Source organism: Dromaius novaehollandiae, chromosome 7, assembly GCF_036370855.1.
Source record: "Dromaius novaehollandiae isolate bDroNov1 chromosome 7, bDroNov1.hap1, whole genome shotgun sequence".
Taxonomy (NCBI): domain Eukaryota; kingdom Metazoa; phylum Chordata; class Aves; order Casuariiformes; family Dromaiidae; genus Dromaius; species Dromaius novaehollandiae.
In genome coordinates this window covers 21,189,213-21,212,571 of record NC_088104.1, presented here as the reverse complement: position 1 = coordinate 21,212,571, position 23,359 = coordinate 21,189,213, and the positions used below count along the sequence as shown (strand labels likewise).

Genomic DNA, 23,359 nt, shown 5'->3' with positions numbered 1-23,359 from the left:
AGAGCAGATGGGGCAGGAAGCTGCAGTTATCTTCAGTTTCCTCTGACCTGGATGATTCTCCTCTTCCCTTAAAAAAAAAAAAAAAAAAAAAAAAAAACCACACACACACACACACAAAAAAACCAAAAACCAACAACAACAAAAAAAACTATCCAGTCAATTCTAATGCTCTTCTGCAAACTGTGTTTCCACAGAAATTGGGAAAATGCAAGCAGTGCCTTTTAGGAATTAATCATATACATGGATGCTAAAACTTTGCTCTCTTATGGTAGGATCTTTAGTCAAAAAAAGGAAATCTGTTTTGACATGAATTATATACAGGTTTGGTTCAACTTCTCCATGATTTAGAAGACCTGTATTGCTTCAGTGCAAAACTGGTCATCTTTGAAGGATTTTTTTTTGATGTTCTCTAAAGTAAAGCAATTTATCCTATGCTAGTTACCAGGGGGTGGGGGTGCGTGGGAGTTTATAATGAGAATAACATAATCCAGAGAGAGAGGATGTAAATATGGAAATTGGCAATATCCCAAGCATACGCGTATTGCAACTCCCTGAAGTCAATCGGTTTTCAGTCCCCTTCAGTCCCCTTCTGCACTGCCCAAACTCTGACTTGCTGCATGCTCTGGTTTTGCTAGAACAAGAGTTTTCAAGGAGTTCAAAAATATTTTTGGAGAAAAGAGTTTTGCTTCCAATTCATGCTCATCGTCTCTCTCAATGAAGTTACCATTTGCTAAGAAAGAAGGCATTTTGTGTTAGTGCAATAAGTTGGAAGCTTATTAGTTGGAGATCAAGGTTACGTTTTTGAACTTCAAGTCCTACTGTTCTTCCAAAGTCTCATCTTTTTTCAGCTATCAGGAAGAGAAGATAAACCTTTCTACTCCATGTAAATAAATACATGACACTCTAAAGGTCTCTTTTACAGATTAAAAAAAATCATTCAGCTTCTAAATGAATTATTTTTTTTTTCTTACATTTTAGGTTGCTTCAGATTATACTGCATTTAAATTATCCCTTTACAGATAGGGGATGTACTCTGCCAGTCTGAGTTTCTTGCACATTAACAAGTGCAACATGTTAACATTGGTAACATGTGCAACAGATATTGCAGGTGGGTGGCAGGAAATTGCTTGCAAGAAGTTAAAAGAAAACCTTTGGGATACACTTGGGATCCCACACTGTGAAAATTAGAGAACTCCATAACATAAATATATTCTTCATCCCTATTACTCTGGGCTGATACAAATTAACCTCAGTGTAGTCTATTCTGAGATTAGTTATTCTGTAGTCCAGGTGAAGAAAGAAAGATTGATACGCATGTATTTCTGGGACTGCTCTTTTTCTAGTAAATGGAAGATACTAGGTTCCTGGGCAGCATAACTTCTGTATGAGTTCTTACTTTGCAAAATATTGATCACTTTCTTCAAGGCATGGAATAACTTTAAGGGGTGTAAAAAACAAACAAACAAACCTAAAACTGAAGTCCCAGTCAACAGACATCTGAAATGTCAACTCTTCCTTGTCTTTAGTGTGTTGGCAGGAAAATTGCATGCATAAGAAAAGTCCAATGGCTGATAATCCATTTTCTGGTTTTTGGCTGAAGAACAGGAATTTACACATGCACACACTGATAATTCCTTAACTAGCAGTGTTTGACCTGGATTGACCAAAGTCAATCAAAGTAGTAAAAACTACTTCCAGACATGGTAGAAAGGGGTAGAATAACCAGGCGTCATAAGCAGTCCAAAAGCTGCTTCAGATGAGAAATCTTAATTAAAGATAAGAGAGCTAATTACTCCCTTCCCCTATACCCCAAGTAGGATAGTGGCATCTTTCTCTAGCACAGCATATGGTGCTCTGCGCTAACCCTACTTCAGGAAGTTCTTTTTTCACTACCTACATCTTAAAAACTATCCTTTCCCCCCCTTTTCTCTTTAAAAAAACCTTCCCCTTCTCCTTTATTTACATTAATAGTAATTGGTCACTATTGTGTTGAAGCTTTTTGATATTAGATATATCAGCAGAGGAGGAAATCCATCGAGAAAGTATATGGGCAGAATTAGCAGTGCAATTCAAATTGCATGAGAGTTAATTTTAAGTAACACAGAATAGGGAAATACTTGTTTTAACTTTTCAAGCTTCTGAAAGAGTAATTTTTCAAGGGATATTTTGCAGTTTCTTCTTTCTCTTGTGTGGTTATCTGTGCTAACACATGCATTTGGAGCAGCAGCAGTTCTTTTTTATAACATATTAACTACGTCAAGAATGTTACTTTTTTGGTGGGCAGTTCCTTGTACAGCAAGTACCATTCAGTATGCTAGTGTGTAGCCACATCGCACTCTACAAAATCAGTGATGCAAAATATATCAGTTATACAGACTATTGAATGGAACAAGGGTTGATGAGTAAGTCTATGAGTAGGCTGAAAATTGACAGTTCACTGTTACTCCGTAAAAACTCCATGTTTGTGTAGGCTCCAGCTTTGATTCTAAATCAAAGGCATAAAACAATATTATTAGTCCAGAAAGAATGCTGATATTTGAATACTTACTTAGCTTTCTTTCCTTTTAGGCACTTACCTAACATAGACGGAAAGTTAAAGAATGCATTATTTTTCTGTTGGTTGTTTCTGATCTTGCTGTGAATGATCACTGTATTTCTCCTTCTCTCCCTAGTCATAAGATTATGAATATCTTGGTCTACAAGAAGACTTCTCAAACAAGTCTTTCAATCAGGAAGAAATACCATAGCAAAAGAGGATTTTATTCTATCTTGTTTTTCCATTTTTACAGTTGGAAGATGATGGGAAGCTATTCTATACCCTTGATGATGGTCATACCAGATTTACTGATCTCATCCAGCTAGTGGAGTTCTACCAACTTAATAAAGGAGTACTGCCTTGCAAGTTAAAACACTATTGTGCGCGAATTGCTGTTTAACCAAAGCATCTGTTGTTTCATCAGAGGGAAAGGAAGATACTAGAATACTTTTTCCCATGCAAGGCAATTTCTGTAGTAAAAAGGGAAAAAGAATTACATTGAAAAGATTCTAAATTTCAGCTGCAAAAAGAGTTTATATGCTCCATAGATTAAGTACTTTGCATTGTGATTGTCACTGCAAAATAACTTTATGGTTTTAAAAGAAAGAAGCATTATTTCATATGTAATTATTTAGTGTTGTCTTGGACTTCTCTTCTTTTCAACTGAAAACTTTTTTTTAAATAATATTGTGTAACTACATCTACAAAAATAAAACCGAAGGGAAGTTCTTTGTTCTTAGCTTTAAAATGAATTAGTTGCCTTTTCAAATGTTTCTCATAATTTCTGTTCATCAGATGGAATAACAACTTTTACTTTGGTGAGAATTAGAAGCTAAACTGTGCATTTTATTTGTAAATAAAATGAAAAGTATTTTGCACTATATTTTTGAATGCTACTTTGAGGATTATCACATATAAAAGTGAAAATAATTGAAACTACTTATAACTGATTAGCCATATTGAGTTGTGCTATTACTACTGTAGTATTTTAAAAAGTTTTTTTTCTAATCTAATGAATAGATCTATACCTTTATACAGACCTGGAATGTCATTACTTGGCTATGATATGTATAAACATGCATAATGTATGATGTAGTGCATAACATGGTTTAATGTACACCTACACACACACTCCTCTCTCTCTCTCTCTCTCGCGCGCGCTCTCTCTCTCTCTCTCTGACACACACACACACACACACAGACAGAGCTGTTAAAGACTATTGTTTCAGAGTTGGGGAGAGAGTCAACTTCTATGCCCCTTAAAATAAACAAATAGAGGTGAATGCAGTGAACTTCACGGTTTGCTTAAAACCTTCTTAGAGTGTATCTGCAATCAGTTCTTGGCTTATTTTCTTAATTTAAAACAGAATAACAAGCTTAAACATAGCTACCAGTCAACAAGTCTTTAAAGATTAGTGAAGAGCTAACATTCCAACTAAAGAGAGCTGTTATGGTAGAGTGAATTGAATTTTGGACCATAGCATTAGAAATAGTTTTGGTATCTGTATTTTGAAAGAGAGGTGATACTGTTGCATCTTTGAACAGAGTCAGGTGGAGTGGGGCTTGGATGGAAAGAGGTGTTCCTGTGTTAATGCTTTGCTGGCCAGTAGGTTTGATCTTGTTGTGAGGGTTCAGGACCTGACCCTGGGGAACTACACGCTGGGTAAAGGCTGTAGCGCAAGGTCATGCTTGGAGATGGACCACCTCTCTGAATCCAGCCCCTCTCCCCCGTGCTTTCTCCTTGGAGTCTCTGGCCACCAGATGTATCAGCTGTTCTGCTGCAGGAGTTGTTGGGGAGAAGAGGCAAAGGAGGCCTGGATGAGGGACAGAGTAGGAGGCAGCAGAGGCACAGCAGAGCCCGTGCGCGGCAGCTTACCAGGCCACATAGAGCAAGTCACTGCAGCACAGTTGTGGAATGACGGTAACTGCAGCCTGTACGTTTGGTATCATATGCCTGTGGAAGGCAATCATAATAACATAATACTGTGATACTTAATTTACTAACTTCATCCACACATCACTGACCTTTTCCTCTGGTATGCAAATACAGTTTTTAAAGCTCATTAAAAAAGCAGCTCTTCATAACATGTACCAAAGATGCAACATATGTGGTGCCTGAGCTCATTACATTAGAAATGCCTTGTAAAACTCTCCACAGTCTAATAAATTTAACTCTTAAACCTTGAAAATAATTTCAAATTTTAATCACAAAAAAGTAGATTTAATTAAAACCTCTCCAGATCTAGTTAAACAACTTGATTACTTTTGAGGTCTACTGTTATTTCAGAGATTGGTATAGAATAAGGAGAAACTTTCTCCTCTGCATCCATGTGTTTTTGGTTGTCAACTGACACATTTAATGAGTTGTCTATTGCATTGTATTTCTACTTGGGTATGTTATAGCTTCACCATCATTTCTATTTGTATTTATTTTTTTGCCAGCGCACTTGATAGAAAAGTTAACTGCTCAGTAAGTGAGTACTTTTTCACCTTTAGACCTATTGGAAAAAGAATGAGAATATGTGGATTATGTCATATAGTGGAGAGACATCAACAGTTTTTGCCTGCTGTTTCAACTGTTTTTCACAAGTGAAACTGGAAAACAAAACAACCAAACCCCAAGCAGTGTTTAATGAGCATTTGAAACAGTGTTTAACCGACAAGTATTCAAAGCATCCTTACTCTGTAAAATGTTGCCTTTTTCATTTTATCAGGTCTTTTGATTAAAAATCTAAACTGAAATTTTGCTGACAGTACAAATTTTCCTTTTTTACAACTCTGCATAACTTTCCTGAACTGTACGGTTGTCCATGACCATGCAATAAAAAGCAAAACCGTAAAATTAATAAATCTAGGTTGATGTTTAAATAGCTTACTGGCTACCTCTTTGTTTAAATGTTACTGAAGGAAGAAGCATGAAAGACTTAGTCTTAATTTTTAAACATGCTAAATGGTACAGGTGGTTGATACATGATTTGCAAGATCCTTGGTGGCTACAAGTATTTTCTTGTCAGAAAAATGGAAAAATGGGTATGTTTGATCATAAACTTCCTGGAGGGTGTCAGCAATGCTGTTTAAACAAAATTTCAGCGTGCTACTGTAGCTCCAGAATACATATACTACACTCCCTTGGTGCACATCTTCACAAAGGAAATCGGGTAATTAGGAGTTGTTAACAACAGCTCTGTGAGAAATCAGTATTATTTTGGGCAAGCCAGTCTTTCTCCAAGTTTGCTTCTCTGCAAAATGATGACATTTTTGTATTACCTTAAAGAGGATATAAAGACTGATTTTTTTAAAGTATAATTACTATTAGTGTTGTTTGCAGAGGCTTTTTTTGTACGGAAGGTGGTAAGTGTTCGCTTTTGGGAGGTCAGAATCTACAGTCTTTAACTTCTTGGGGGGAAAAGTAGTTTCTAAGCACCTTTGGTGTGAAGCATCATAATTGACAAGCACTTTGGCTTTTCTTCAGATTTAAAATTTTAGTCTTTTGTGAGTATATCTGTATAGTACAGTGCAGTGTCGGGAAGAGAGAGCTAAGCTTGCCACGCAGAGGTACCAGAAGCCGTGTAACTGTTACAAGCCCATCTTTCTATCTGGGGTAATTAGCCCTGCAGGGGTAGGCTGTGCAAGATGTGAGCTAGTTCAGAGATTGCTATAAAGCTCAGCATTGTATTTGTTGGCATATGGCCTTTGTGCCTTAGTTTCCAATCTTAAAATCTTTTAGGCTCAAAGGAGATTAAAAGTTAATTCACTGGTGTTTCATAATGCATACACATATAGGGCCAGAATTAAGGTCGCACGGGCTGCATTAAATGACATTTTTAGACTTCCGAGTGTTTTTACTTAACAATCTTATTAAGTCACTTAATGAATTTTTTGACATGTAGCAAGTCTTCAGTTCATCAAACTAAATGTTTTGAATGAGAGCTTTAACCCATTAAATAAAAGAGGATTACATATGTAACTAACTACAAGTGGGATCTTTCAAGGATAATTGAATTTCTGTCAAATGTTGTCTGTTACATCCTAGTTTAAGAATTGTAGCATTTTGTGCTTCCCTGGGGGTAGAATTATTCTGTAGTGTGTGAGGCATTAGGGTTTCTATTTTTAAGACACAAACCAGCTTATTTCAAGAGAATGGCCTTTTTTTTTTTTTTTTTTTTTTTGTTAAATCATTTAAACATCATCCTCATCTAAACAGAAGCCACTCGGCCACCAATTAATTTGTCTTTTAACTGTTAAACATATTTAGTGTAATTGGAGCTTAGGTATCAGTCTAGTATTTGTTAGTAAGAAATCTTATGTGATTTTTTACTACCTTCATTATGTTATTTTAGAAAAATACAAGGCAACCAACAACTTACATCAGGTTTTCTATTTGGTTAGTACAATAATTGTTTTTATTACCGTTCTGATATTTCAAACTACTCCTTCTTTAGCACTGTAACTCATTTTATTTATTTTTTTTATTTCACCTGAAGACTTATTTAGCTGAAGGTTTCACTCGAAATCGTCGCAGACGGGACATGCAGCGTTCCTCCAGCGCACTCGCACGCTCTCCGAGGTTAAACACTTACGGCCCATGCATAATCAATGTGTGCGGTAGCCCAATTAATGTTAACTTTAATGAAATGCATGAATATTTAAAGGCGAGCGGCTGTGGCCGGGGAGCGCGCAGTGGTGCCGGGCGGCCTCTGGATGTCAGCAGCGCCCCGCGCAACGCCGCGCCCGGCCCGCGCCGCCGCCGCCTCCGCCCGCCGCCCCGCGCTTTTTCCGCCCATAAATTATTCACTTGCTCTGTACCAATTAGTTCTACCAGTTGCTAGGTTTGTTATCGAGTTAAGCTTCAAGACAAGAACCTGAACTCAATGAGTGATTAAAAATTTATTAGCAGAGATGATTAAATATGCAGATAGTCTGTGAAGCTTGTTCTTGAAACCATTATATTACCTTTTTAATACTAATGATTTGTATAATTAATTTTTTTTAAAAAGCCTGAAAGTCTTAAAAAAAAAATCAGAGTAGGACATAAAAGGGAAGAGATTAAATGCAAAGGAAGCAGTGAACCTGAGTATTAAAACAGCTCGTTCGCGTGCACAGGCAATAAAGTGATTTCCTTATAAGACTAGTTTGTGTTTTTTCCCTCTGCTAAGTTGATTATTTTATTAATCTCTTAAGCAGTCTGGGAAAACTCTACCCACCAGTGAGCCGTATTTCCAAAACAGCACTTTATGCGATTAACGCTGATAATACAGACTATCCCACTAAACTTCACAGCTAAGAAGCAGGTTGCGCTTTCCATATTAAGACGCATTTTCAGGGAGCTTTAAGCGTACGCCGGGTTTTTAGGCGTGCGAGTAATCCCGGAGTTTCCATGGGAACTACTCCAGGTACACGAACGCTCTCCCGAGCGGGCAGCCCCGCTGTCTGACCGCGCGCCCTAACGACGGCCCGGGGCCCCCTTCCTGCCCGGCACCCGCCGCCTCGCGGCGCGGCCGTTAGCGGCGCGCGGGGGTGGTTCCGCCTCTAAGGCCCCGCGGGGGAGGGAGGGGGGCGGCCCGGAGCCGCCCGCGCGGGAGGGTGGGAGATGGCCGCCCTGCCCCGAGGGAGCGTGGCGGGGGTGCCGTGGGGCCGGCTGCGGCGGAGGCAGGCCTGTGCTCCCGCCAAAAGTGGGCATGAATGACTTCTGTGACAATTAAGAGACTAGTTAGTGCGCAGGACAGACCCCTGCGGGCAGAGGGCCCGACTTTATGCATTGTGTTGTCCTAAGAGATGTGAACCCTAAAACACGGGGAAGGAGCTGTGGGTAACTGATGATTGTGCCCAGGTGTGGGTACTGAGGGAGCCCTTACCTGTGTTTGTAGGAAACGCTGGCAGTTCTGCTCAGCTGTGGAGCATGTTCTCGTCTTTGGGCACGTCTGATGCCTTAGACGAGTCTGGTGCCTCAGCGTGAGGGGCAGGAGGCCTGAAGACCTAGCTGCATGCTGATGGCTGCAGTGGGGTGGGAGAGGCCTGGGGGTGAGCTGTGCCGCAGCCCTTCTGCGTGGTGGTCCAGGGGGTGAGTGGCAGCAGCCCTCCAGGCTTGGTCCTGTCCCCCAGGAGGGCTGGGATGGCCTTTGGGGTGGGGGGAGCAGAGGGAGTGCGCTGCTCCAGGGCTGTGCTATGCAGCTGGGAGAGGGCAAGGCAGTGGTGGCTCATGTTTCGCTTCCTTTTCCTTCCAGCTCGCCCTCCCGGCTGTAAGGCCTCGCAGCTCCCGAAGCCTGTGGCCCATAGCTTGCTCTGGATGGACAGGGAATGGGAGGGAGCCTGCTGCAGCAGCGAGGCTCTGTGCAAGGTGAGGGCCTGCCCTAGCTCCTTGCGCTGGGCCTGGGGTCCCTCTTTCAGAGCACCTTGCTGTAAAGGAGGGCTGAGCAGCCCTGGAGGCGCTCCTGTCTCCTCTGTCTCTGGGAAGGGGCAGCAGCTGCCCCTAAGTGGGGGCTGCTCACCCTGGCTAACAGATACAGGAGAGAGGGCAGTTGGTGAGCATGTCCATGATAAATGTGTGTGTTTTGGGTTACACTAGTAGATATGTGCATGGGGTAGACAAATTGTGCATCAGATTGAGTGCAGCACAAATAGTGAGTTAAGCAAAGTAAAACCTGTGACAAAGTGTTTGTTTTTTGGGAGGTTTGGGTGATTTGTGATTGATACATGCTGGTCTCTTTCTGTTATGGTTATAAATTAAAGTGCTTTTGTTTTCCAGTGCTGAACTCTATGCAGTTTACTTACTTCAGGCTCCACATACCAAGTATGGTGTGTGTTTCTAGGCCTAGCCATAGTACACAGCAGAATTAGAGCATAGTCTTTTTTTAGAGTGAGAATTGAAGAAGATATTTGTATCACTGTCATTACTGAATTCGCACAACTAGGATCTCACAGTGGAGAATAAGTCTAAGTAAAAGTAATTGTTCTTTATCCAAAATACCTCTTTGATGGTGTGGAACTAGACTGTGACCTAGGAAGTTCTCAAGTCCTTGAGGCATTCCACTAGTCCACTGGGAGATGCTGTGACTCAGATGTACAACTTTCTTTTCTTGCTTCCTCCTTGCTCTGAGCCAAGTTGAAACACCACTTTTTGTAAACTTATTACAGCTTTTCCTTCCATTATGCCAGCTAGCTACTTGGGGAGAGAGAGGGGGCAAAGCAAAGAGCATTCCCTTGGGTAAGCAAGCTGGTGGAAAAAATTGGGAAGGTATTCCTTGAATAAGGTGCTTCTTCCCCTCCTTCTTGTGGCTGAATCTGAGCAAGACAGTGAGTCCTTACTCTTAATACTTGAATATTGGGTCGGTTGTCATGTTCCCAAGTGGGATCAGAAGTTTGGATTGGTATTTAATGTCAGTAAACAATTTATAATGTAAAGAAAAATTCTTAAATGGAGGAAAAAGAAATGAATAATTTTAAATGCTTTTTACAATGCAATAGGGTGGAGGTGTGAAAAAATATGTATAAAGTTTTGACAGAATTTTCACTAAACTCTCATTCTATTAAATCTTACAAAACTTTGCAATTGCCAAATCTGCAGTCTAAATGTTTAAGTTTTGGGAAATAACTTGTGAGAAAATCTTTTCTGATGATGGATGTGAGGTCAGTTATTCAAAACTAAAATACTGTCTCCCCAGTTACATGGTATAGGGCTGTGGTGCTCAGACCATATGCATAGTTAGTTATTTTTAGGCATGTAAGGAGAATGTAAAGGAGGTGAGATGTGTAGGAGGGTGGAAGGGTAAGGAAAGAATTTTAAAAGAGATATTAACATTTGGAACAACAATAGATTATGCCATTGGAGTGGTTTTCATAACATGTATGCATCATATTCAAAGGGGCTTGCTTCTGTGCCGAACAATTAATGAAGTCCTCACTTCTGAAACGATGCATGCATTTGTTTGTGTGCTGTGCATAATGCTATGGATTTCAGTATGCTTAAGATAATGTGTGTAAGTGTTGGCAGGATCAGAGTCAAAGACGTCAAAAATAACTTGGAGGGCTTGTGGAAATTTGCGAAGTGTAATAAGGTGATACTTCAGTTACTGTTGAAGTGGAAATTGTAGCTGATATTATATTTAATGATGGACTGTGGTCACTGGGTTCACTGTGACTGAACAATACCCATCTCTATTTTTGAGATAAATGAAGAGAAGTAGATGAAGTTGAACTAAAAATTAGGGAGGTTTTTTCTCTTTAGTACTTATGCATTGTTAGTGTTATTTGCACTTATTATCCTGTATTGTATGTGCTTAAAAACACACACAAAACCCCCAAAGCCTTCTTTACAAGAAATTTTTCCAGTAGGAATCATATATTTGAAACAGCCCCGGCCTTGTGAAAATGTAAGATGCATGATACTTCTTTTAAAGAAGTAGTTCCTCATTCCTCACCACTGCAGAGGTGGGAATTAAAATCATAGTGGGAATGTTCTAATTGTTTCTTCCATTTCTAACTATAAATAAAACTAGCAGGCCAATCCAGAGAATCTCAGCAGTATAGGTGGCCCTTAAAAGAATATCGCAGCAGTATGAAATAAAGTAAAGCTGAATTGAGTTACCCCTTTGCTTAAGATATAAAACATACAATAAATGAATTCAAGATTGTCATCTGATGAAATGATATCACCTATTTCTCTGCAGAAATGTGTGTTCTGCTACTTCCATTTTGCCATAAAGCTAAATCACTCTATATGCACTTAGAAATATAGGAAAGAATGATCACACTGTTGCCATCATGTTGATCTAAGAAGCTTTGAGAACTAACTGCTGATATTCTTCTAGGTTTTCATCTTTTTTGCTCCCTAGATTATCTTTTTACTCCACAAATTCATCTTTTTCTCTCTGAAGTATTTCGTTTGTTGGTTATTTATTTTCCTATAATTTGTTCTAGAGAAAAGAGGAAAATATCCTCATTTTCTGAAAGTATTGTTGGTTTGCAGTTCTTTTAAAAAGTTTTTGATGTAATCCTGGAAGCGGTGTGATTTCTATATCTACAGTTAAGAAATCTGGCGCTGAAAAACATGATAATGAATGAATTAATACACATGTACTGTTCAAGATGCCTTCAAAGTCATAACAGTAGGAGAAAAATATATCTGATGTTATGCAGGCTCCTCAGAAAGAAATGTAGTGGAGGAGAAATTTTACTATACTAGGTTGTGCAGATAAAGAAATCAGACTTGAGGTAATTGGACATCTTTATAGAGGAGTGGTTTGCCTTTATAGCAAATCTGCCTGGTTGTGAGTAGTTGAAGATAAGAAAAATGAAACAAACAGAGAGCTCTTGAGGAAGAGAACTGTGATGATGAAGAGGCTGGAGGAACTGACTCCCAAGCAAAAGCTAGGGATCTACTACAGTTTAGCCAAAGGTACTGTGACAGTTTCAGCCCTGAAAAGTTACATTAAAAAGGGAAAGAATAACTGGGGAGATGAAGATGAAACAGAAGGGAGGAGGAGAGAAGAACAACAGCTAGCTATTCAAAAAAAGTCTTAATCTGTTTGACCCATGATTCTGAGGCATTCTTGCAGGGATGTGTATAAATTTGAAAACTATCACCTACTTCTCTCAGTGACCTGTGGAGTCTTATGGAGAAATTGTGAGCTAGTGAAACGCCAATATTTTTACTAAATAACTCTGAACCTATAACTCGGCAGTCTGATGTTGCAGGGCTAGTTTTGTTCTGAGATGTGTGTTGAATCTAATCTTGAGATTTGCCTAATACTCTGTTGCCAGATAAAGAACACTAGCATAATCTGGAGATTAAGTATCTGCCTGGTGAGATGGGAAGAAATGGGGTAGAGGGAATGAGGCGCTCTACGTACCAGAATTAGGAGGATTGACCAAAGACAGCAAGATGGGATAGTGAAGCATCTTATTTCTGCTTTGTAATATGGCACCATTTGGTGATGGTATGTAGCTGTAATAACTAAAATGCAGTTTTGTGACTTTTTCTAGCTAAACTTTCTTATGCTGAAGATGAGACTCTACAGATTTTAAGGACTAGTTATAACAATTGTTGCTTGGACGTTTCATTAGAAGCTACATGACTTTGAAGTGCGAAAGTAGTTAAATACGCTAAAGTTTTAAACTAAACTTCACTGTAATCTCTCTGCTAAGGAGTAGCATTCATGTGATATAAAAAAGTGAAAAGGTGGAAACCAGATAAGTAAGCACTGTGAACTTTTAATAAAAAGAAACCATTCCAGGAGACCTCATTAAGCCAGGACTATATTCTAAAAGTGAATATACATGTTGACAGCTACACCCATAAATTTGAAAACTGCAAACATGTTCAGCATAAAAGCCATTTTAGAAAAAAGCTGTTGCTCTGCCCTTGTACTAATTTAAGAATTGTTCTTTCGTTTTGATTTTTATAGTTTCTCTTCACGTATATAACTAGGACGCTTTAAAAAATACTTTAAAAAATCTTTCATGATGTCACAAACTTTAATGCAGGGATTATTTTTGAAAGTGCGTGCTTTATGTAATGACTTGAAGGGTCAGATAAGCTTAATAATACCTTTGTCTTCCTTTTTAAAGAAATAAAATTACCTGTTCTTAGGCTGTACTTCTGTACAGTATTCTTGCATGGAACCTCTCTTTCCCAGGAACAGTGATAGTTTAAACATCGTGGCTCCAGTGTTAGTCTTTGGGAAGAGGTTCTCTTCTTCTATTAACACTACCTGGGTACATAAAGAAGTCTTTACAGTGAACAGAAGAAGACCTTAGAAGATCTTTTTTTTCAGTGCTATTGTGTTAGAGTACAGTTGAGGTACATGCACATTTAATTTGGTTTCAGTAAAGCAGGGACTTAATATTAGCCCAATATTATGTTTGGAGAAGTGTAGTTGGTACAAAGAAAACTATTATTCTGCCTATGGACAGAGGCTCTGTTGAGGGACCAGCAACAACCAGTGGTGACCTCAGCTTTTTTTTTTTTTTTTCTCATCTGCGTGGCAAGAAGGAGGAGGAACAATTCATTTTGTCCCTTGTGTGGAGTGAAGGGAAAATGATATTCAGAAGTTAGAAAAACTTTAAATGAAATGAGAAATCCTGCCACAAAGAGTGCATGAATACTTCTGACAAATGGCCAGTTGCTGTGTTGTTTCCCTGTGCAAACAAGTGTGAAAATATCCTTGAATTTAAACACTTTGATAGGAAAATATATTCCTCTCACTTTCTGAGTGATGATGTAATAGAGAATTGGAGATGCGTAAAGTACTGTTGATGAAAATCATTAGATGAGCTATGGCAGTTGAGATAATTCAGTAACTTACGAATAGAAACAGTGCTTGTGATACAGATTCTGATATGTTGACCCAACTGTTATTCAACATAGTATATAGGATGAAAATTTTTGGTAGGCAGAGAGTATATTTACTCTGATAATAAATGGAGGACTGAGGTAGAACTATAATGTAAATTCTGTAGGATTTACATTAAAGTCGCTATGTTCAAATGTTGGCAGGATTCCATTTAAGACTTTGACTTACCAGAAAAAAATATAATTTTTTTCTACTGAAAGGTTGTCAGGTATGTTGCACTGCAGAAACAAAACCAGTAGAGAGTCAAATAAGTTGTAAAAGCTATAGAGTTCTGGGACAAAATTGACATAGACTCTTTCTAATGAAGTTAATTGCTGACGTAATTGTACTCTTTCTGGCCTCTTTCAGTGTAACTGAACTTAAGCTTCTTAATCAGGCTCTTTATTAGTGAACGCTAGTGGAAACCATCTGGTAAAGGAGAATCTGTTTGTTCAGAGCACCCCTTTGTGTGAGACCCCTAAGTAGAAATAGATTTTCATTCTCCTGGTAATATATTGGCTGTGTTATTTGTGCGTAGTGGGAAGAGGAATAAGAGTAAATTTCATATCTAAATCAAGTGAGTTAGTCAGCAGTAGTCCTCTGTCTGTCCCAAGGCAGTCCTATTTTCCTGTGTATTGAATTAGACTCCTGCTTTAGTTATATGTTTTGTAACACATTCTGCTCTGGTATTTTTGCCATAAGGAGGTGCAGGAAACAACCCCCAATTTGAGTGCATAAAAATAAAACTCTTTTTTAGGTGACAAATCACATTAAAAACAACTTATGCATCTAAGCCAAAGGATTAATATATGCCTAGGAGGTGATTTGTATAGTAGAAACTCAAGAAAAATGCAAGGCTTCAGGGCGTTGGCACATTCTCTACAGCTGAAACTCTCAAAGTGATAGAGCAACCTACACCATAGACTTCCAACAGGAAATCTTGCCTGTAACTATTCAAGGTTTTTGAACTTGGAACAGAGTCAGTAACAGACCGAGACAAAGACAACCAACAACCAGGGCAAGGAAAGGACTAGTGTGATCCTACGTGGGGATAACACCTGCATTGAAGAAGAAAAAGAAAACAACGTAGGCTACAGTTGGTTAACTGCATTACTCAGACTTATCCACATCTACATTGTCCAGCATTTGTACTGAAAAACATCTTTAGGAAGAGAAAGAGTGATAAAGGCTCATGATATCATGTTGCTAAATGTGGTATAAATGTAGTGACTGACATATACTTGTGTAAGAACTTCAGTTTTCCTCTGCTGACTGAACAGCATTAGAGGTTACTGCTGAGATAAGAGAGAGCAAGAGGTAGCAACACACGAAGCCATGGAAGAAAGGACCACAGAACTAGGTGCCTGATATTGAAGGTGTTTTCCACTTCTAAATTGAGATATCTGCCAGTCTACTCATTGCTGAGCCTGGTGACAGGAGGAAAAGAATTGTGCTTATGCAATACTTTGGGGTCAGATAAGGAGGTGTGTGTTGGGTTTTTTGCTTTTTACTGAAAATCAGCTAAATTGTTTTTGAGATGGCAGACTCAAAATAATTGCACAGAACTTGAACATATAATTACAACTGATATGTTACTGGTACTCAACAGTGAATATTCTTAAGTATAACCTCTGTATACTGTGTACGTAGAAATGGTGAATAGCAGTGTACCAAACGTATCAATGTACTATTAATATATTTAATGGCATTCAGCTGTGACTGTTCTTGCATTTTTTTTTTTTAATGCGAAAGCATATTATGTTTTTGGGTAAATAGCTACATTCTGTTTTTATGCCAGGTAGTGGTGTTATCAGTCAAATAGGTAAACTGTGAGATTTATAGCTGGACAAGCAGATTTTAAATAATGCATTACATCTAGAAGAACACCTTTTTATAAAATGTTAAGTTTTTGCAAAATAAAAGCTGCTTTTGTACTGGAGGAGAAAATAGATGGAGCTGGGCAACTGAGCAGATATGACCATATGGCGGGAGCCAGCATATCATTCCAGGTTCTGCTGTTGCAGCAATAGCAGTAAGACTCCGGTGTTACAAAAATAGTTTCTATATTCAGATCTCAGATCTTCAGACCCAAACTCACAGGACTAATTTCGTTATATAGTCAAACCTGCCTACACGTGTACGGTTCCTTGTTAAACCTTCTTCTGCAGTCAGCATACTTTCATCGTTCAGTTCCTAAATACTTCAGCCTGTAACTGGAGGTATGGGCCCATGCAGCTTGCTTGAAGGACATATTTTTCTTGGATTTGAGGAATGATTTGGATGTATTCTCTTTGAGACATAAAGTTTCACAGGAAAGATCCTACAAGTCCTAATACTTGTCAGAGATGGAAATGCAGGCCGACTGGTTCTCTGAATGATAGAGAAAGCAAAACAGAGCATCAAAGAAAATGAGAATTTGAAACGTAGTCTTTTTCACTCTAAAACAGCTACTTTAATATTAAAAATTTCTCTCGCCCTCCCCCCCCCCCCCCCCCCCCCCCCCATGCTGAGCAGGGTGGAGGAATAAGTTTGATATGTTCATTACTGTTTTTGGTAGTACCTCAAAATGATAACAAGTCAAGCCCGGGGGTAAGAGTGCAGGAAATGGGACCTGCATGGAGAGATCCTCCCTGTGGCAGTTCCACTCTTCTGCAGTCAGTCTGTCGTTAGAGAACTTCCTTACTGCAGGCTGCATCTGGTCCCTTGTTTTTAATTAAGTCATTACGGGGCCATGCATTGTTTTCAACTGTTTAGTCCCATTTGTAGTCTTGACTTCCACCACCACCTCCCAAGCAAAGAGTTTCACAGTTTTGTTTCTCATTACGTGGCTCATTACGTGGAAGAAGTTTTTGGGGGAGGGGTTTCAAATATGCTCTACCAGATGTATACCAGATGTTGTCTAACTTTTAAAATGTGGTTAGTAGTGAGCAGGCAATTCATGGTCACCTTTATCATTTATTACTTTATAGACATGGGTGTAACGTTCCTCATTTGGGAAAGAGTAGTTGAAGAGTCCTGGCATATTTAATCTCTTTCTTTTGGAAGTTTTGTATATTCCTGGTTGTTGTTGTGCTTTTCTGAACTTTTTTTTTTTTTGATGAGGTTATCAGAGCTGCACTTAGAGTGAAAGATCTGTGTGTATTTGGATTTAAAAAGATGCATAATGTTTTGATTTTTGTTCTCATTTTCTTTCTTAACTATTTCTTATGTTCTCTGTGCTGTTCTGACCTCTGCTGAGCATTGAACTGACTTTTTTGGAATGGTAGTATCTAACTTGTGGCCCTTCATTGCCTAAGTGTGCATGTGCATACTTTAGGTTATTTTTTCCAATGCCCATTACTTTGAATTTAATGACACTGATTTTTATCTTTTTATTTTTTATCTGCTGTGAGAGCAGCATGTGTGTATATATGAGAGAGAGATGATGTGGCCCTGCCCGATGTGGACAGTGAGGTTAAAAGAGATCCCTAACAGCAGTTAGAGGCAGACGGAGTGGGTAGGTTATGTTCGTTCTTGTCCAATGAGACTTGAAAAATGTATTTTAGAAGGAAAAAAAATTGAGGATTTCAGTTTTCTGAAGAGTTTTAGTGAGCCAGTAAAGATAAAGCCTGCTGGGCCAGTAAAGATAAAGACTGTTGGGCAACAGCTGGCTAGAACTTGAATGAAGAAGCAAGAGTGGCATGAATGGAACTGCATGGCTGGATTGAAAGTGGAGCATGAGATGTCTTGGTTACTGAGAACTCTGAAAGTAGAAACTTTTTTTCTAATTTGTTTCATAGAATCATTTGTGTACACTTTTACAAATGACCAGTAAATTAAACTTCTAAAAATTGCCATTTGTAACTATTCCAGACTGCCAGTTTGAATGGACTGCAAAGATATCTTTCCATCCACTCCACTTCTCCTGCCACTTTCAGTTAAGATTGGATCCTGATGGAGAGCATCATTTTGTCACATTGTGGCACTTTATAAATAACATAATGCAGTGATGTACAGTGCACTGACAATTGCAGTTTTAGTAGCTATTGGAAAAGCTAAAAATGAACATTTTCTATAATCTGGATCGTTTACTTTGGCTGTCGGGCTTTCTGCACATCTCCGCCTGTATTCCCATAAGATATTAAAAAGGATGTATATATTTTTATTATATTGTGTATACACTTTGGTAGGTGTAAAATAAGTTTACATTTTAAATGCATTTATGCTGCTATCAGAGAAAAGCAAAACAAAATAAATTGATGCCAGGGGAAATGTCAGGCATGCAACACAGATTTGTTAAATAAACATTACTGTGTGGCATTAGCTAATGTTATTACTTTGTGTCCCTAGTGGCTCTTTTTTTGATTATCTGCATTTCTAAAGACTGTGCACATTTTATACACACTAGGAACAGAGCGCAAGGATTCTGCTTACATGAAGGGCCTTGCAAAAAATAAATAAAAATGTCATCGTATTCTTTGCAACTCTCCAGAAATATGTCTATTTTTTTGGTGTAGAAGAGATAATGTGAAGAAAACTGTTGTAAACTTTAATGTTTTTTTTTTTTAACTCTATGGGAACTATACGTAGAAAAATTAAAAAGCAAAATGGAATTCCAAGGATTTTATAATGGGCAAACGCATATCATGCTTTTCCTGAATACCTTCCAAAAGCCATACCAAAACAAAAGGCTCATTTAGAAGTTGTTTAAAGCATTGGACACATGATAGCAGAGATTCTTGTAATTGAGGAAGATTATTTCATACCTTCCACTCAAATCTTTAGAGATAGATGCTTCTTATTCATAAATGTCTGTTGAAGCCAATCTGCAAGGTAGATGTATATACATAGTGTAAATTTGGGAAATCTTACGAAGATGGAAAATGCATTTGTTGTCTCAAATTTTTCTTCTCCATGGCCACTTCAAATTCAATACCCAAGAGCAGAGATTGGGGTATCTGCCTCTAAATCACTGCGTGATTTATTAACACAAGCTGAATTTATTAGCAACGATTCATAACAATGCCAGCTGAGTGCTGGTCTGTTTTTAGATGAGTGGCTGCAGCATTAGATTGGATAGCGTATATTGTAGTATACACTATTGCAGTATTGTAATATTTAATATTGTAGTATTGTAGATAGTGTATATATTTTTATTTGAAGAGTATAAAACAGGTGCTCACTTTCAGGGTTTGTGTAATCAGCATATTTCAAATCTGACTGGGGTAAGTAACAATATCAAAACGAAATGATGTTACCATCTGTTCAATTTATTTCACATACCATGTTGCTGGTCTTAGTCCAAGTCCAAATAGACTTGTATCCATACTACAGCTGACATCAGTTGGTCTGCCTTTTGGCTGTTGCTAGAGGAAGGCAAAGGCCTAGGTAAGAGTACTGATCCACGTGCTCTTGAACGTCGTTAAGACACGTTGGCAAGAGTATTTGGGGGGGAAACATTGCACTGCAATTGCCTTTTTGAGGAAGACAACTTTATTTAAACTCAAAACAGCAGGTAGCTTAGACACGTGCTTACTTGTCCATGTTTGTTTAAGGGAGCATTCTCTGTTTGTTGAATGTTTGACTTTGCAACCTAGATGTTATTTCAGTATAACTTTTTGGTTTCAGTTATAAAATTGGGGAAAAATAGAAATCTCATACTTAAGGAAAAATGTCAACTTCTTTCTTGGCCCATGAGTATATCCTACAATATGAATCTTCACTTAATGGAACAACTCGTACATAAAGAAGTAACTTAGAGAATACCAGTAATCTGTGCTGATGAACAAGAACGTAGAACCTGGGTTTCAAGGGTTTTTAGTTTATATTTCTGACCTCTGTGTGATTTGCCTTTTTTAATTCATGGTCTGACTTTCTCTCCCTTCTACCTTCATCTAGCCATCTCAGTCTTTTAGCTACTGTCTCCTTCTCCTTAAGGCAAGAGGACTGACAAGGCATCAGCTTCAACTCTGACAGACTCCTTTCGTTTTTTTTCTGACTGTTGTATTGTTCCCATCCCTAAAAATCATGTCATTTCAGATGGATACAAAACAAACAACAGTCTTTCTGGTTTCCTCTCTAGAGCCTGTAATACCTTAGGAATTTCCTGCTGCCGAGAAAAACAGCCTGGCTCAGGTGTGACTGTTCCAGACCATGGCATGTTCAGTGCAAATATATTTTCTTAGGATTCTGACTGCTAAAATCTGGCAATGGTCATTTTAGTACATGTAAACTAGATATAATCAAAAGTCCTTTAGCATTGCCATGACAGGTGAAATTTCTGTTTGCGTTAGGGGAACTCTTTTACACAAATTTCGTGTTTCTTTTCCAAAGCATAGAAGGATTAGAGCACTCTCATAACATCATCAGAGACTTTTGTCATGAGAAAATTCATGTGTTTCTCCTAGTAATCTAATTTGGAAATATTCGAAAAATTTTTTTTACCTCTGAATCACAAGATATTCAAGCTATAAATGATCATTCTGAAAAATGTAACTTTAGGAAAATTATGATCTGCTGAGAATATGGTTTTATTGTGGAGAATGAGAGACATGTTTAACCACTAACTTTATTTGTCTGTATTAAATAAGTTATATGTCGTATGCACGGTGGTGACCTGCTGAAGAGAAACCCTCTTTGTTAGGGAATGTGGTATGTCTTGATGGACAGCTGTGTAAAAAGTTCATTGTGCATCATACTGAACCTGTATTAGAGTATTTCAAAATGAAAACTTAAAAACACTCCTGAGCCTGATCCAACTGAAGATGATGGTTGGTATACCATGCATTTCAGTAGGTGCTGGATCAGCTCCTAAATTATTCTTCCTTTGTTACATACAACTGAGAAGGAAAAAATTCAATGAGTTTTGCTGCAGGTAGAAAACTAATTGTCACAACTCTAATTTCTAGGCTAGTGTTCAACTCTCTTTTAAAATATGAACTGTAAAAATAACCCTTCTTTTTTGTTACTGTTAACCCTATTAATGGATTCTATCACCTAGTGGTAGGACTTTAATCCTAGCACCCACCCTTTCCCATAATTTTCCTGAAATCTATCATTTGCAGCATGTGGCAATGGAGACTCTTAAATAGTGACATATTTATCCTTAAGAAGCAGGTTTAGCTGGGGTTCATGCTTGAGTCCGTTTTTCTTATCTTTCTCAAATGGCCAAAGTTAACTGATTTGAAAGGGCCTCATTTTAAATTACATTCATTCAGTGAAAACAGAAATTAACACTTAGAGACATCTATATGCTAATGATTGTAGCTCAGGGAATACCCTTCTAACCTTTTCAAAAGGAGTTGGTAAAAAGCCATTTCACTTGAAAGCAACTTAGTAAAAATGGTAGATTAATTAAATACAATAAAATTTCCCTAAAATCTTTATCCCATTTATCACTTATCATTATTTTTCCTTTTTACATATAGTACCTTAGGTCCAAACTGAATGTTCCAGGATGCATTTATTAAAACTGTTTTGCTGGTGACATCTATTAGATGCTGAAAACAGAGGTTAATAATGTCATGAGTTTTAGGGATGGCATGCAAACAGAGGTGAAAAAGCAGCTTCATCCGTCACCATCCATAAGATACTAAGTGTATGAATTTTGGCAAAAGGGTCAAGAATGGAGTAGGGGAAAGATTTCCCACAACCCTTCAAATGCCAAGCAGTGAACTGAACAAGATCTCAAGCATTCAGACCTTTTAAGTGCTGTATATCTGCATCCATTAGCAAGTTTACTGTAAATGCAAAACATGAGTATTGCTGTATATAGGCATGTTTACTGCAGGCTTTTTCCTGACTCTGTGGGTCAGAACTCCTGAAGAGCAGAAATGGAGTATTGCACATATTAAGCTGTGTGTCCAGACTGGTATTATACCTGGTAGTACCTGCGTCAGTGCTGTATGTATAGCGTATCTTAGATAAGGCCACTGTAGTGGACAAAGGACTTGCAGGTCTTTGCATCTCGCATTCGTGCCTCTGGAAACAGTTGCCCTGTTGTTCTCGTACTGACTACTGTTCGTTTTGTGGTTCTAAGAGGAATAATTTCTACGGAAAAGGCCTAGAAAGCTAATGCCTGAAGTCTCTTTGAAGCCACTTGTCTGATTAGTCTTGTAGATCCTGATATGAAGTCAAACTAGGGTCAAATAAAGTATTAAGCCCTGGAGTAAGATGTGTCTGCCCTAGGCTAGAAGCAATTTGCAACTCATACTTGGTTTAAATTTAATAGCAGTAAAAATCCTATTGAAACAAAATGTGGCAATTATTGCACTTGAAGTTCCAGTAGAGGAGAGACTGGAGGAAGGTCACACATCTGCACTTGGTTTACTGAGAAAAATCTGTGAAAGTGATGTGAAGATCCAAAAGGATCATAAGCTGTAGTAATACTTACTTAAGCAGGTGTGATGGAGCAAATTCCTTTCCACTGAGCAGAAGAGGCCTAGGAAGCTTCCAGGTTGGCTGAGCCATGTGTCTGCAAGCCCTAAGGAGGCAGCTGTAAAAGGCTGCACTTAGCTGTATGTTAAGAGAGCGAAACAAATATGTTAGGCAACCAGACGAGAGAAGATAGGCGGTGATGGTCCCTGAACAGAGAGGGGTGCTTGTGACTCGAGGACTGGAGGGTGAGAGTTTTCTGCAGGAACTGGGGGAGAAAGTTAAAAGACTGGGTGATAGCTGCCTCCTACACAGCAAAGAAAGAGAGGCTGAGAATCTTTTGATGAAGAGCTGCTAACAGGTAATATATGATTAAAAAAGAATAACTGTGCCTTGAAGACACACCAGAAGAGTATGTGGGGTGTGAGAAAATGGCTTTTGCAGGCTTTATTAGCGGCTCAACTGTACCCTAGGTTTTTTAGTGTTGTCAGAAAAGTAATGATCTGCACTGCTGTGTTTTTGTCCCCTGGACTGCAGAAAGACAGTTTTTAAGCAGCTGTTGCCTAATACCACAAAAAGCTAACGTGACCTGGATCAGAGCAGTTACGAACAACAGAATCTTTGTTTTCCCCTGTTCTAAGCAGGAGCTCTTCCCTCTGCTCTTACAATTTCAACTTTCCCTTGGGTTTTAATCAAAATGGTGTCTCTTTCAAAATCCTTCAAAAAGGGGAAAACATCCCATTTGGGCTGGCAGCCTTTAGTTGGGGTGTGTGTGTGTGTGTGTGTGTGTGTGTGTGTGTGTGTGTGTGTGTGTGTGTGTGTAATGCTGAGACATTTACATGGCTAACATGTCTATCAAGTCCCCCCTGCCTCCCCCCAGAAGATAAGACTACTGTTAAAATTGCAGTTCTTTACCTAATTGGTTTTGGAAGCATTACTCATTTCGTTCTGGCAGACACTGAATTCTGAATTGCTTTTCTCCACTGCTTCAGCTCCAGATAAAACATGATGGTTCAATTTATTTTCTTAGTTTAACATGAGATGGGGTTTTTTTGTTGTTGTTTGTTTTTTTGCCAGTTAGTACTGTAGGTTCTAGGTTAGTCTACCTAAATAAAAGCCCTGCTGTCTTGGCTGTTATATG

General features: G+C 38.6%; 1 protein-coding gene across 1 annotated transcript in view; it reads left to right on the top strand.

Moving 5' to 3' along the window:
* The window catches only part of GRB14 (growth factor receptor bound protein 14), a 70,779-nt gene extending 65,375 nt beyond the window's left edge, over positions 1-5,404 (top strand). The window contains exon 14 of the mRNA XM_064514861.1: positions 2,790-5,404. Within this exon, the coding sequence (XP_064370931.1) occupies positions 2,790-2,936 (147 nt within the window). The 3' untranslated portion in view covers positions 2,937-5,404. The remainder of the gene's footprint in view (positions 1-2,789) is intronic.
* The last annotated feature ends 17,955 nt before the right edge of the window (positions 5,405-23,359 follow it).